At 44.9% G+C, this 13699-nt stretch overlaps 1 protein-coding gene across 1 annotated transcript in view; it reads right to left on the reverse strand.

The window, feature by feature from the left end:
- LOC134657191 (ubiquitin carboxyl-terminal hydrolase 32) overlaps window positions 1–13699 on the reverse strand; it is an 86762-nt gene that overhangs the window by 60073 nt on the left and 12990 nt on the right. Inside the window, exons 5-9 of the mRNA XM_063512744.1 lie at window positions 12049–12215; window positions 8925–9038; window positions 8470–8662; window positions 5512–5688; window positions 179–318 (exon numbers count right to left, since the gene is read on the reverse strand). Of these exons, the coding sequence (XP_063368814.1) occupies window positions 179–318; window positions 5512–5688; window positions 8470–8662; window positions 8925–9038; window positions 12049–12215 (791 nt within the window). The remainder of the gene's footprint in view (window positions 1–178; window positions 319–5511; window positions 5689–8469; window positions 8663–8924; window positions 9039–12048; window positions 12216–13699) is intronic.

Genomic DNA, 13699 nt, shown 5'->3' on the forward strand with positions numbered 1-13699 from the left:
AGCTGCCTAAAAACTGCGGGTTAAGGTTTTTAGTCGGTAAGAGTCCGACACTGTCTGGGCCTCCCTTCCCAGTCGTCCATGATGGATTTTCCTTAAATCGCTTAAATTATAAACAAAAGCAAGGACTCTCGTCTTTGGCCCTTCAGGCGACTCCCCCCCCAAAAAAAAAAAAAAATACCTTAAGTGGATTAGGGGCCAGTAATCTCCTGTTATCAATTGGTCCGGGAGCCCTGGGTCGGGCGCCGGCGCTGCCCACGCCGCTGCTGGCCGAGCCCAGAGATGTCGTCTCGGCGCGCCACAATAATGATCCCATCGATTCTGTCAAAACATATCTCGTCTTATAATAATGTTAAAAAAGCGGCCAAGTGCGAGTCGGACTCGCCCATGAAGGGTTCCGTATTTAGGCGATTTATGACGTATAAAAAAAAAACTACTTACTAGATCTCGTTCAAACCAATTTTCGGTGGAAGTTTACATCATATATTTTTTTTAGTTTTATCATTCTCTTATTTTAGAAGTTACAGGGGGGGGGGGGGACACACATTTTACCACTTTGGAAGTGTCTCTCGCGCAAACTATTCAGTTTAGAAAAAAATGATATTAGAAACCTCAATATAATTTTTGAAGACCTATCCATAGATACACCACACGTATGGGTTTGATGAAAAAAAAATTTTGAGTTTCAGTTCGAAGTATGGGGAACCCCAAAAATTTATTGTTTTTTTTCTATTTTTGTGTGAAAATCTTAATGCGGTTCACAGAATACATCTACTTACCAAGTTTCAACAGTATAGTTCTTATAGTTTCGGAGAAAAGTGGCTGTGACATACGGACGGACAGACAGACGGACAGACGGACAGACAGACAGACATGACGAATCTATAAGGGTTGCGTTTTTTGCCATTTGGCTACGGAACCCTAAAAAGTATACTCGTAAAATTGAAGTGGCTTCGATCTTTAGTATTGTTTTACTAATCGTACATTTAACTCGGTAATATGAATTTTATAAATTGGAACCTCATATGTGGCATCCAACGAGGTATCAGAGGCATGGCACAGCATGCATTTCAGCACGTTAGCTTGATACACAGCCACTGATTATGGGCATAGAGAAATATAGTAAGACAAGAGTGCTTACTTCATACATCAGTTCAAACTATTAATTTCAGTGTTTACATCTAGCATCGAGTAGCGGAACTATTAGTCCTGCTACTTGACAATAGATGTAGCATCGACCGGAAAGTTTTATCTCAACAGCATAAGACTTTCCGGTCGGTGTTACATCTATTGTCAAGTAGCAGTACTGATAGTTCCGCTACTCGATTCTAGATGTTGAGTCTTTTTGGTACTAAAACTGATGTATGAAGTGAGCACTCTATGTATTTTTTTCTCTATGTTATGGGTCACAAACGTTTCGCGGGCCGCACCAATCACGATAGACAGTACTTTTGGTGGCTCGTTTGCGACATTTATCTCAAATACACGGTTTATTCGCAGTAATGTGGTTACATGGTGGTCTTAAGTAGGTACAAAATTGTTCTACATATTGCGCCTTATCTGGCGTGCGAATATCAAAAGAAAAACTTAAAAATAAAGGACTAAAGCTTCGGTTTCCTCCGAAAGCGGTGCCGTCATATAGCGGCCGTCTCCATACAAATACTACCACATCCATATTTAGCCGTATTATTTAGTATGGAGACGGCCGCTATATGAAGGCACCGTTATCTTAGGAAAACAGATCTTTAGGGTCGGTTGCACCAAACTGTTCGTATCGTTAAAAAGTTCATGTCATAAGCCGCGCGTGGCGCTGTCGCCACCTAGCGGCCATATCTCTGCCGATCGCGTTTTGTTAGAGTGAGTCTTCTGTACTTAGTACTATTATTTATTCTGTGGTAAAGTGCCGATGCGCGCCGGCTGACGTCGATCAGTCCGTCAAATGTGGTCGGTGCAACCGGCCCTAAATCTATCCAGCAACTAACTGCCAACCTCTTTGGGGTGTTACCTGTGCTGGTGGTGGTGAAGGACTCGTCGCAGACTACATCGTCTGGCCTGGCGCGGCAGCAGGGTCCGTCTCCCGCTGTATGGTTGACCAAGTATAACTGCCAACCTCTCTCGGGTGTTACCTGTGCTGGTGGTGGTGAAGGACTCGTCGCAGACTACATCGTCTGGCCTGGCGCGGCAGCAGGGTCCGTCTCCCGCTGTATGGTTGACCAAGTATAACTGCCAACCTCTCTCGGGTGTTACCTGTGCTGGTGGTGGTGAAGGACTCGTCGCAGACTACATCGTCTGGCCTGGCGCGGCAGCAGGGTCCGTCTCCCGCTGTATGGTTGACCAAGTATAACTGCCAACCTCTCTCGGGTGTTACCTGTGCTGGTGGTGGTGAAGGACTCGTCGCAGACTACATCGTCAGGTCTGGCGCGGCAGCAGGGTCCGTCTCCCGCTGTATGGTTGAGCAAGTATAACTGCCAACCTCTCTCGGGTGTTACCTGTGCTGGTGGTGGTGAAGGACTCGTCGCAGACTACATCGTCAGGTCTGGCGCGGCAGCAGGGTCCGTCTCCCGCTGTATGGTTGAGCAAGTATAACTGCCAACCTCTCTCGGGTGTTACCTGTGCTGGTGGTGGTGAAGGACTCGTCGCAGACTACATCGTCAGGTCTGGCGCGGCAGCAGGGTCCGTCTCCCGCTGTATGGTTGAGCAAGTATAACTGCCAACCTCTCTCGGGTGTTACCTGTGCTGGTGGTGGTGAAGGACTCGTCGCAGACTACATCGTCAGGTCTGGCGCGGCAGCAGGGTCCGTCTCCCGCTGTATGGTTGAGCAAGTATAACTGCCAACCTCTCTCGGGTGTTACCTGTGCTGGTGGTGGTGAAGGACTCGTCGCAGACTACATCGTCAGGTCTGGCGCGGCAGCAGGGTCCGTCTCCCGCTGTATGGTTGAGCAAGTATAACTGCCAACCTCTCTCGGGTGTTACCTGTGCTGGTGGTGGTGAAGGACTCGTCGCAGACTACATCGTCAGGTCTGGCGCGGCAGCAGGGTCCGTCTCCCGCTGTATGGTTGAGCAAGTATAACTGCCAACCTCTCTCGGGTGTTACCTGTGCTGGTGGTGGTGAAGGACTCGTCGCAGACTACATCGTCAGGTCTGGCGCGGCAGCAGGGTCCGTCTCCCGCTGTATGGTTGAGCAAGTATAACTGCCAACCTCTCTCGGGTGTTACCTGTGCTGGTGGTGGTGAAGGACTCGTCGCAGACTACATCGTCAGGTCTGGCGCGGCAGCAGGGTCCGTCTCCCGCTGTATGGTTGAGCAAGTATAACTGCCAACCTCTCTCGGGTGTTACCTGTGCTGGTGGTGGTGAAGGACTCGTCGCAGACTACATCGTCAGGTCTGGCGCGGCAGCAGGGTCCGTCTCCCGCTGTATGGTTGAGCAAGTATAACTGCCAACCTCTCTCGGGTGTTACCTGTGCTGGTGGTGGTGAAGGACTCGTCGCAGACTACATCGTCAGGTCTGGCGCGGCAGCAGGGTCCGTCTCCCGCTGTATGGTTGAGCAAGTATAACTGCCAACCTCTCTCGGGTGTTACCTGTGCTGGTGGTGGTGAAGGACTCGTCGCAGACTACATCGTCAGGTCTGGCGCGGCAGCAGGGTCCGTCTCCCGCTGTATGGTTGAGCAAGTATAACTGCCAACCTCTCTCGGGTGTTACCTGTGCTGGTGGTGGTGAAGGACTCGTCGCAGACTACATCGTCAGGTCTGGCGCGGCAGCAGGGTCCGTCTCCCGCTGTATGGTTGAGCAAGTATAACTGCCAACCTCTCTCGGGTGTTACCTGTGCTGGTGGTGGTGAAGGACTCGTCGCAGACTACATCGTCAGGTCTGGCGCGGCAGCAGGGTCCGTCTCCCGCTGTATGGTTGAGCAAGTATAACTGCCAACCTCTCTCGGGTGTTACCTGTGCTGGTGGTGGTGAAGGACTCGTCGCAGACTACATCGTCAGGTCTGGCGCGGCAGCAGGGTCCGTCTCCCGCTGTATGGTTGAGCAAGTATAACTGCCAACCTCTCTCGGGTGTTACCTGTGCTGGTGGTGGTGAAGGACTCGTCGCAGACTACATCGTCAGGTCTGGCGCGGCAGCAGGGTCCGTCTCCCGCTGTATGGTTGAGCAAGTATAACTGCCAACCTCTCTCGGGTGTTACCTGTGCTGGTGGTGGTGAAGGACTCGTCGCAGACTACATCGTCAGGTCTGGCGCGGCAGCAGGGTCCGTCTCCCGCTGTATGGTTGAGCAAGTATAACTGCCAACCTCTCTCGGGTGTTACCTGTGCTGGTGGTGGTGAAGGACTCGTCGCAGACTACATCGTCAGGTCTGGCGCGGCAGCAGGGTCCGTCTCCCGCTGTATGGTTGAGCAAGTATAACTGCCAACCTCTCTCGGGTGTTACCTGTGCTGGTGGTGGTGAAGGACTCGTCGCAGACTACATCGTCAGGTCTGGCGCGGCAGCAGGGTCCGTCTCCCGCTGTATGGTTGAGCAAGTATAACTGCCAACCTCTCTCGGGTGTTACCTGTGCTGGTGGTGGTGAAGGACTCGTCGCAGACTACATCGTCAGGTCTGGCGCGGCAGCAGGGTCCGTCTCCCGCTGTATGGTTGAGCAAGTATAACTGCCAACCTCTCTCGGGTGTTACCTGTGCTGGTGGTGGTGAAGGACTCGTCGCAGACTACATCGTCAGGTCTGGCGCGGCAGCAGGGTCCGTCTCCCGCTGTATGGTTGAGCAAGTATAACTGCCAACCTCTCTCGGGTGTTACCTGTGCTGGTGGTGGTGAAGGACTCGTCGCAGACTACATCGTCAGGTCTGGCGCGGCAGCAGGGTCCGTCTCCCGCTGTATGGTTGAGCAAGTATAACTGCCAACCTCTCTCGGGTGTTACCTGTGCTGGTGGTGGTGAAGGACTCGTCGCAGACTACATCGTCAGGTCTGGCGCGGCAGCAGGGTCCGTCTCCCGCTGTATGGTTGAGCAAGTATAACTGCCAACCTCTCTCGGGTGTTACCTGTGCTGGTGGTGGTGAAGGACTCGTCGCAGACTACATCGTCAGGTCTGGCGCGGCAGCAGGGTCCGTCTCCCGCTGTATGGTTGAGCAAGTATAACTGCCAACCTCTCTCGGGTGTTACCTGTGCTGGTGGTGGTGAAGGACTCGTCGCAGACTACATCGTCAGGTCTGGCGCGGCAGCAGGGTCCGTCTCCCGCTGTATGGTTGAGCAAGTATAACTGCCAACCTCTCTCGGGTGTTACCTGTGCTGGTGGTGGTGAAGGACTCGTCGCAGACTACATCGTCAGGTCTGGCGCGGCAGCAGGGTCCGTCTCCCGCTGTATGGTTGAGCAAGTATAACTGCCAACCTCTCTCGGGTGTTACCTGTGCTGGTGGTGGTGAAGGACTCGTCGCAGACTACATCGTCAGGTCTGGCGCGGCAGCAGGGTCCGTCTCCCGCTGTATGGTTGAGCAAGTATAACTGCCAACCTCTCTCGGGTGTTACCTGTGCTGGTGGTGGTGAAGGACTCGTCGCAGACTACATCGTCAGGTCTGGCGCGGCAGCAGGGTCCGTCTCCCGCTGTATGGGCGGCCCACGCGCCCCACCATTCAGAAGCGATCAGGTACCAGAACTGACCCACGGAGTAGCCGCGCTGCACGGACCGCCGCAGCCACCCAAGTACTGGAGATAAAGATAACATAAAGATAAATAGTACATTATTGCAGAGGCCGGGAAAGGGCAATTCGTGGATGAGTTTCGATTTTGTCAAAGAAGACCAATCCACGAATTGCTATTCCTGCCGAGGCATATATAGTGCTTTTCTCCAAACATGCGAGGAAATAAGGTAAAATAATAATTATTTAAGCATCAAACATGACTCAAATCGAACCTTCACATCAAAAATGTCAAAAACAATTTCCCTCTAAAATTATTTTTTAAAAGTTAAGGGCACAAAGTTATTCTGCCATTCAGTACCATTCAATATTCGTTCATTCAATATAATTGTGCAATATAGTTGGTCAAACCAATTTGTCAGTCAGTAAGAACCAGGAAAACTATACCTATCCTTTTCTTTTGGGTACTAGTACTAGTGTAAGACAAAGATAGTATGATTCTCTCTGTCTATGTTTAAAATGAGAAAGTCCTTTGACAAACTATATAAACTTTATGTAAAAAGTAAAAAACACTACAGAAATAAGTTATTACTGTAGTGTTTTTTTCATTCCCGTCCGCTAGAACAGGACAGCGATAGTTTGATTTTTTTTTAAATTAGAGTTTGACAATAACGTAGAACTTCCCGTACTATTTTTGCTACAATAAGGTGAACATTTCCGAGCATATTGGAGAAAAGACAGTTTATTCAAGTACGCATATTACAATGCGCTTGTGAACGTCAAATAAAGCTACACCGGCTCCAACCCTACACCTCGGCCTCGAGGAGATTTAAATCCCCCCTCAATTGGAGGAGGGTATCCCGATATAAATTTATATGACGTTATTTATAAACGGCTGCTAACTTAATCAGTTGATGATCGTCGTTTGTCCCTATCTAGTATCTGTCGTTATGCCATAGAGAGGAACAAACTACGATCATCAGCTGATGCTGACTAACTTAGCAGACGTTTATGAGTAACACCGATAATTTTTAAGTCCAAAAGCAAGCGGAGACCCATCATCAGATCCTGACACAAAAAAACCCTTTGAAATGATCTAAATTATGCAACATTGCCAAAAAAAAGTTACAAAATTTTGAATAATTTCACGGTTTAAACTAACTTGGTTTAGACTAAAAACAAGCGAGTCTAAACTATAAAATTATTCGATGTTAATATGTTTTACAACAGTTTAAATTTGAGTAATTTGACCAAATTTTCATGACGACAGTGAGAACACCAAAAGAAAAATAATTGTACAAACTCACTCTTAACTGTCCATCAGTGGACCTTATGCCTCTTGTAATAAAGTTTATGAACTGTCAGTTTACAGGGTGGGCGATGGTACCTCTACAACTGTTTTTGTTCAGCATTTGAGGCTCTCAGAGGCTTTACCATGATATCCTTATTACGATGCTGTTTAGAAACTAAACTGAATTGCTAAAGGACGGAGCTATATAAGTCGCGTAACTCCGTACCTTAAGCTTTGGATTCCTCTGAAAACGGTGCCGTCATATGACGGCCGTCATATAGCGGCCGCAAAAGACGGCCGTCTTTACGGTGGCGACATGTGGAAAGTACCACGGCGTCATAACACACCGTCAGCCACCAAGGTCAAAGCGGCAAATTTGAAAAATGTAGGCGCGATGGGATAACGTCCCATAGAAAATTTGAATTTCGCGCCTTTTCCTACTGACAAAATTTGCTTGATCGTCTATAATTTACTTGGAGGATGAAATATCATCAGAAGAGGAAAATAATCGTAGTACGGAATCATTTATTCAAATCTCGTGTCATTTATTCTAAATGGCGTCACCGCTATCTAATAAAACGTTCACGAAACTATCGACACCGTCATGACGGCCGTCATCTTACGTTACGTTGACAGTCAACGTAACGTAGCGCCGTCTAGGAAACCGCGCCATCTTGTTTACATAGACAACGTTCTAGTGACGTCAGTCAACGCTATATAGCGGCCGTCATATTACGGCACCGTTTAGCTTTGGATTCCTCCGAAAACGGTGCCGTCATATGACGGCCGTCATATAGCGGCAGCAAAAGACGGCCGTCTTTACGGTGGCGACATGTGGAAAGTACCACGGCGTCATAACACACCGTCATCCACCAAGGTCAAAGCGGCAAATTTGAAAAATGTAGGCGCGATGGGATAACGTCCCATAGAAAATTTTAATTTCGCGCCTTTTCCTACTGACAAGATTTGCTTGATTATCTATAATTTACTTGGAGGATGAAATATCATCAGAAGAGGAAAATAATCGTAGTACGGAATCATTTATTCAAATCTCGTGTCATTTATTCAAAATGGCGTCACCGCTATCTAATAAAACGTTCACGAAACTATCGACAACGTCATGACGGCCGTCATCTTACGTTACGTTGACAATCAACGTAACGTAACGCCGTCTAGGAAACCGCGCCATCTTGTTTACATAGACAACGTTCTAGTGACGTCAGTCAACGCTATATAGCGGCCGTAATATGACGGCACCGTTTTCGGAGGAATCCAAAGCTTTTTCGGAGGAATCCAAAGCTTTAGCAATTCAGTTTAGGTCCTAAACAGAATTGCAATAAGGACATCATGGTATAAAAGTTAAAGCTTGTAATAGTTAAAGTACCTACAGATTATACATAGATTACATATATATAGATACTGTCACTAACATAGGTTAAGAGTTATAATAATAAGTTACTAATATAATATTATGGAAACTATTTTCTGAAATAAATAATTATTTAATTTAATTTAATTTAAAAGACCCCTGTACGTATTATATTAACGCAAACTCACCAATATCCCTCTCCTGATGTTTGCACTGCGGCCTCAACCCGAGGACAATGTGGCAGACTTCGAACAGTAGTTGTAGGAATGGCGCCACTAAGTTGTCTGCGCTCTCTACTGCCCAGATCAGGAAATCTTCTTGCGTTAATGCGGTGTCTACCGCTATTAGATTCATGCTGTCTATTTTACTATCGATCTTGTCCTGAAAAAAAAAAACATAACGACTTCAAAAATGGTAAATTAAATTGCCTACCGGTAGGTAGGTAGTAAATTAAACTACCATTACAATTACACACTATCGAACCGCACCGCGACATAGATGCGTCGCACCTATAAGTGAGAGCGAGGAAGAGATATCTGTTTCTCGCTCTCACTTATGGGTGCGACGCACCAAGGTCGCGATGCGGTGCGATAGTGTGTTACCACTTTAAGATTTGTCAAGTACATAACTAGTTTGGTAATACCTGTATCTGCTTCGGAGCATCAACTCCGTCCCCCGGTCCGAGCTGAAACACCGGTTTCTTCCCATTCTTAGGCACGCTGGTCACCAGCTTGTCTCTCAAATTCAGTAACACCACCTGATATAGAACAGAATTAGTGTAAGGCCTGAGTGGACGCTCGGAGCGGAGCGTTCGGCGGGGCGTGCAGCGTGGCTGTGGGCTCACGCGTGATGTGAGCAGCGTGCACTAAGGCCGCACCTATACGCTTGCATTTGTTTAACATGCACGCCGCACGCCCCGCCCCGCTGCACGCCCAACTCGAGCGTCCACTCAGGCCTTGCACTTACCTACACTTAAGTAGTTGTCATCATGAAATCAATACATACAGGGTGGATTTTCTTTTTGGGTCAGTGAGGGCAGCTACCAGATCCCGTGCTGCTACGAGAAAACGGTCTTAGAAGACCTTCCCTCGATTTCAAATTAATGAATATTGGCTTATACAGATTTTGAAAAAAACATACAGGGTGCGAGAAAAAGGTCATTTTTGACAAACTTTTTTTTTTGATGCCAATCGATCCCATTCCTATCGAGGATCAAAAGCTTGTATGGAACCAAAAAAAAATTTCCGGCTAGAAAAGCCACAAATCGAGGAAAACTTTTCCCATACAATTTGTATGAAAATGAAAACTTTTATTTTTCACATGCTATTTTTGTATGCCAATCGATTCCATTCCTATCCAGCACGGCTAGCACATGATGGGCGCGACAGTCGACAGGCGAGAAAATGCCGCGACATAGAGCTCTCTCGCGAATCGGTAGCATAAGAGCCGCGCGACAACCCGCTGTCTCGCGGACAAATGTCAAAGCGACATAATTTTGTCGTTTGACAGTTCCACGCGGGATACTCTCGAAAATCGTAGCACGAGTGTACTATGGGAGACAAAATGTCCCGCGTTTGAACGTCAAAATGAGAGAAATTGTCTTCGAGGCTAGAGGGTCGCGACTAGGGTACTGAGTTTGGCGACAAGCGCATTTGGTCGAAGTTTTGTTGACTTTTGTTCTAAAAGAAAGATAATTTTCCATATTTTATATTTATTTCATACTACAACACTTTTTTGTTTAAGTATAATTTGAATCTTGAGTTTCATGATCATGCCATTAATATCAAAATTATTATATTTTTTCACAATGACTTGTTTGTTCTCTTAAGTTAAACGAAAATCCGACAGAAAAAAATCTAAGCCTAAGATTGTACGATCACGACCACATCAACAAAGCAACCCTTTGGTGGCGAATTGACTGGGGGATAATTAATAGAAACATAAATAATTGATACATATATTGCTAATCCGGGAAACAATTACGTGCTATCAATCAGTGCTAACCCGTTATATTTACACGCGTATTTTTACATGCAATTATTGTTGACAACCTATATTATGTCGCTCCTTAGGTGTTTCCATTCATTGTGGGATATAAACAACACAATCCCGACCTGAATATTGCGATCAACCTCACTTATAATAAGTAAATGCAAAAGTAAATCTGTACCTATGTACAGTCAGCAGCAATAGTAACTAAGCGGGCGAGGTGTTCAAAATGATCTTGACGCGACTTTATTGTTAAGAGAATAAGAGCGCGTCAAGGTAATTTTGAACACCACGCCCGCTTAGCAACTATTGCTGCTGACTATATGTTACCTCTTGACGCTTTATCCGCCGAACCGATTTAGACGAAATTTTGTGAAACAACATTCCACAAAGAATGCAAATAATGAATCTGGCAGCTCAACTCAAACTCCACCTCACAGAAGACCACAGCCGTAATACTTACTTTGTAGTGTACGAGTTGGTACTAGCCTAATCCTTAAGTTACGATTCCCACCGACCGGCTGGAGTTGGGCCGCGCCGGAATGCTTTTTCAGTGTACCTATTTACATAATGTGTGGCAGAAGCGATAGAATCCGTCCGGAGCCATCCGATCCGCAAGCAGCCGACCGGCTTTGGGCATACAAATGTGAAATGCGCTCCGACTCCGACGAATCGTACTTAAATCTGAGTACCTATCTCAAAAAGGTCAAAGTAAATAAAATCATTTAAAGTTTTTGGTAGTATTTATTTAAAAGTCACATTATTTGAGAAGTGTTATCAACACTCGACTGTCCTTGCACGGAGTAGGTTCCCAACTTGAGCCCTTCTATGTCCTCCGTGATGGCAGGAGGGCTGCGGTTAGCAGCAGCATGCTTAGGTGTAGAGAATACCTCCGTGTTTGATGACAGGCTTGTGCATGATTGTCATTCAATCTATCTTCGAAGCCAGCAATGCAGTGGCTAGCCAGCCATAACGGAGATATGTCGGGGATTAGCATAAGATATTTAGTCTGTAAATAAGATTTAAAAGGAATATAATTTTTTTGCAAAAGACAACGGAAAAGAGCTTTATGAAGATTGAATTGTGTACGTAAGTACTTACAACTTGACTTCTTCGTAAAGATGGTATTTTGTTAGCCAAAACTTTTAACAAAACGCCAATTATTCGTAAGGAGTTGTATTTTAATGATTAGGTAGGTAATCTTTAGATAATTATAATAATATATTCCAACTTGTAACGACAAAGCGAATCAAATTTTGATTGACAGTATTGACACTGACATTTTCGACTTAAAAATAATATTTGCTATTTCTTATTCTTCATACTGCGAGAAAGAGACAAAGTTATCGTGACTAGGGACGTTCCGTTTCTAAGGCTGACTATTCATTACTTATCCGATTATTATTTTACCGATTCAGTGTTGCCACGAATGAAAAGTTTTTTCCATGTATAAATGGCCACATTGGCTAAGTCGCGCGCGGGATGGCTCTCTCTCGTGGAACTCTTTTCTCGATGTGCGAACTCATGCTGCCAAAATCGAGGAATTGACAGATAGAGATAGAAATTTGTGACGGCCGACTGCCGTCTCTCGCGGCGCGAGCTATCCCGCGGGTAATCATGTGCTAGCCGTGCAGTATCAATAGTTTCCTTGGGGTCAACTCACGGTAATGTGCTAAAAAGCCACAAAATAAAAAAAAACTTTTTCCGTACATTTACTATGGAGAAAACGTGAAATTTAATTCACATTTTTCACTGAAAGGGATGGATATAAAAGTTACCTCAGGGTCAAACCCCTTGTCCCCATCATCATCAGAAGGCGTCGAGGCCCTCGAGCTCTGGTTCCTCAGGTGCTCGTTGGCGACCGTGCACAGTATGTCAGCCATATCGACTAGCTCTTTCTTGTTCAGCACACCGTCTCTGTCTAGGTCGAAGATCTTGAAGCAGACTGAAAGAGAGAGATATTTGAGATGGTAATTAAAAAAATTAAAAATAAAAATATTGCCGGCGTTTAAGATGGGAGTACGCTCTTTTGTTGAAGGTTAGAAGGCGTGACGGTGGAAAAATCCAATTTTATTAATGTTGATGGATGAAATTTTATGTAGATTGTATTTTATTCTTTTAGAATTTGTTGCTTATTTAGTTTTTAAGGTATTTATTTGTTATGAATTGTATAATTTTTGACTTTGTGTTTTAATTATGTAATTTGATAAGATGTGTACGTTAATAAAATAACTATTGTAGCCATTATTGTCAAAACATAATCAATCCTAAAATATTATATCCAAATAAATGATTTATTATGTATTATTTTTTCTTTATTTATCGATTTTGTTGTATTAATATATTCTAATTGTTTTATCTCTACTTATAAAATCAACCTCAGTTTTAAATAAACATAACGTAAGAATATAAAAAGGTCTTTTGTAGTCGCCATCCAGATATATCGGAACGGCCAAGGCGCTCACAAATATCTGACTACGCCTCTACTGTGAAGGCGATAGAGTGCGTGTTCAGATATTGTGAACTAGATCTAAATTAAATTTGTATCAACCAGAAACTGCAGACGTAACGATGCTGTTTAAGCTTAGAAACAAATTAAAAGTGAAAAATTCAGTCTTGGGTGGGACTTGAACCCACGACCACCGGATCGCTAACCCAACGCTTGCGCGTGCTTGCTTGGATGTGCGCTTGGTCGTGGGTTCAAGTCCCACCCAAGACACTGAATTTTCCACTTTTAATTTACGTAAATCTCAGTTGGACGCCGACCGATTTATAAATAAACTAGATAGATAACGGCTATCGATGCAAATTCAAACTTTATCTACTGATTATTGATAATGAAACTAAACGTAACAAGTAGAGCAAGATATATGATGATTGACCCCCCTTGAAAAAAATCTATGCAGGGGGTGTAGGGGGGGGGGGGTCACTTATCTCTGCAACTGACTGTATATTATAGTGAACATTTTTACATTATAGTGGACGTTACGAGGTTATTTGAATGTGACTTTTTTATGATATAGGAGGCAAATAGGCAGACGAATCGCATGATGGTAAGCGATTACAGTTGCCCATAGACACCCGGAACATCAGAAGGGGCAGAGGTGTACGGTTAGAGCCGGCGTAGCTTATTTATTAACTCACATTTATAGACAAATTTATTTCAAAATTTCGCGATAGACCCGTCTATAAATGTGAGTTAATATTAATACGTGATCAAAACGCGAAAGTTTTAAATATTACGAGTATGTAGCTTTATTTGACGTTCATAAGAGATCTTTATCTACACACATGTCATTAGTGCTCTATAATGCGTTCAGAAACCGTAGGAAATGACAAGCTTTATTACAACCAATTTTACTATGAGAACTTTCTTATCTGTGGTAGTAGGAAAATTTGTACTTTAATGTACGAGTACATAGGTAACGT

This window comes from Cydia amplana, chromosome 19 (assembly GCF_948474715.1).
Source record: "Cydia amplana chromosome 19, ilCydAmpl1.1, whole genome shotgun sequence".
NCBI lineage: Eukaryota > Metazoa > Arthropoda > Insecta > Lepidoptera > Tortricidae > Cydia > Cydia amplana.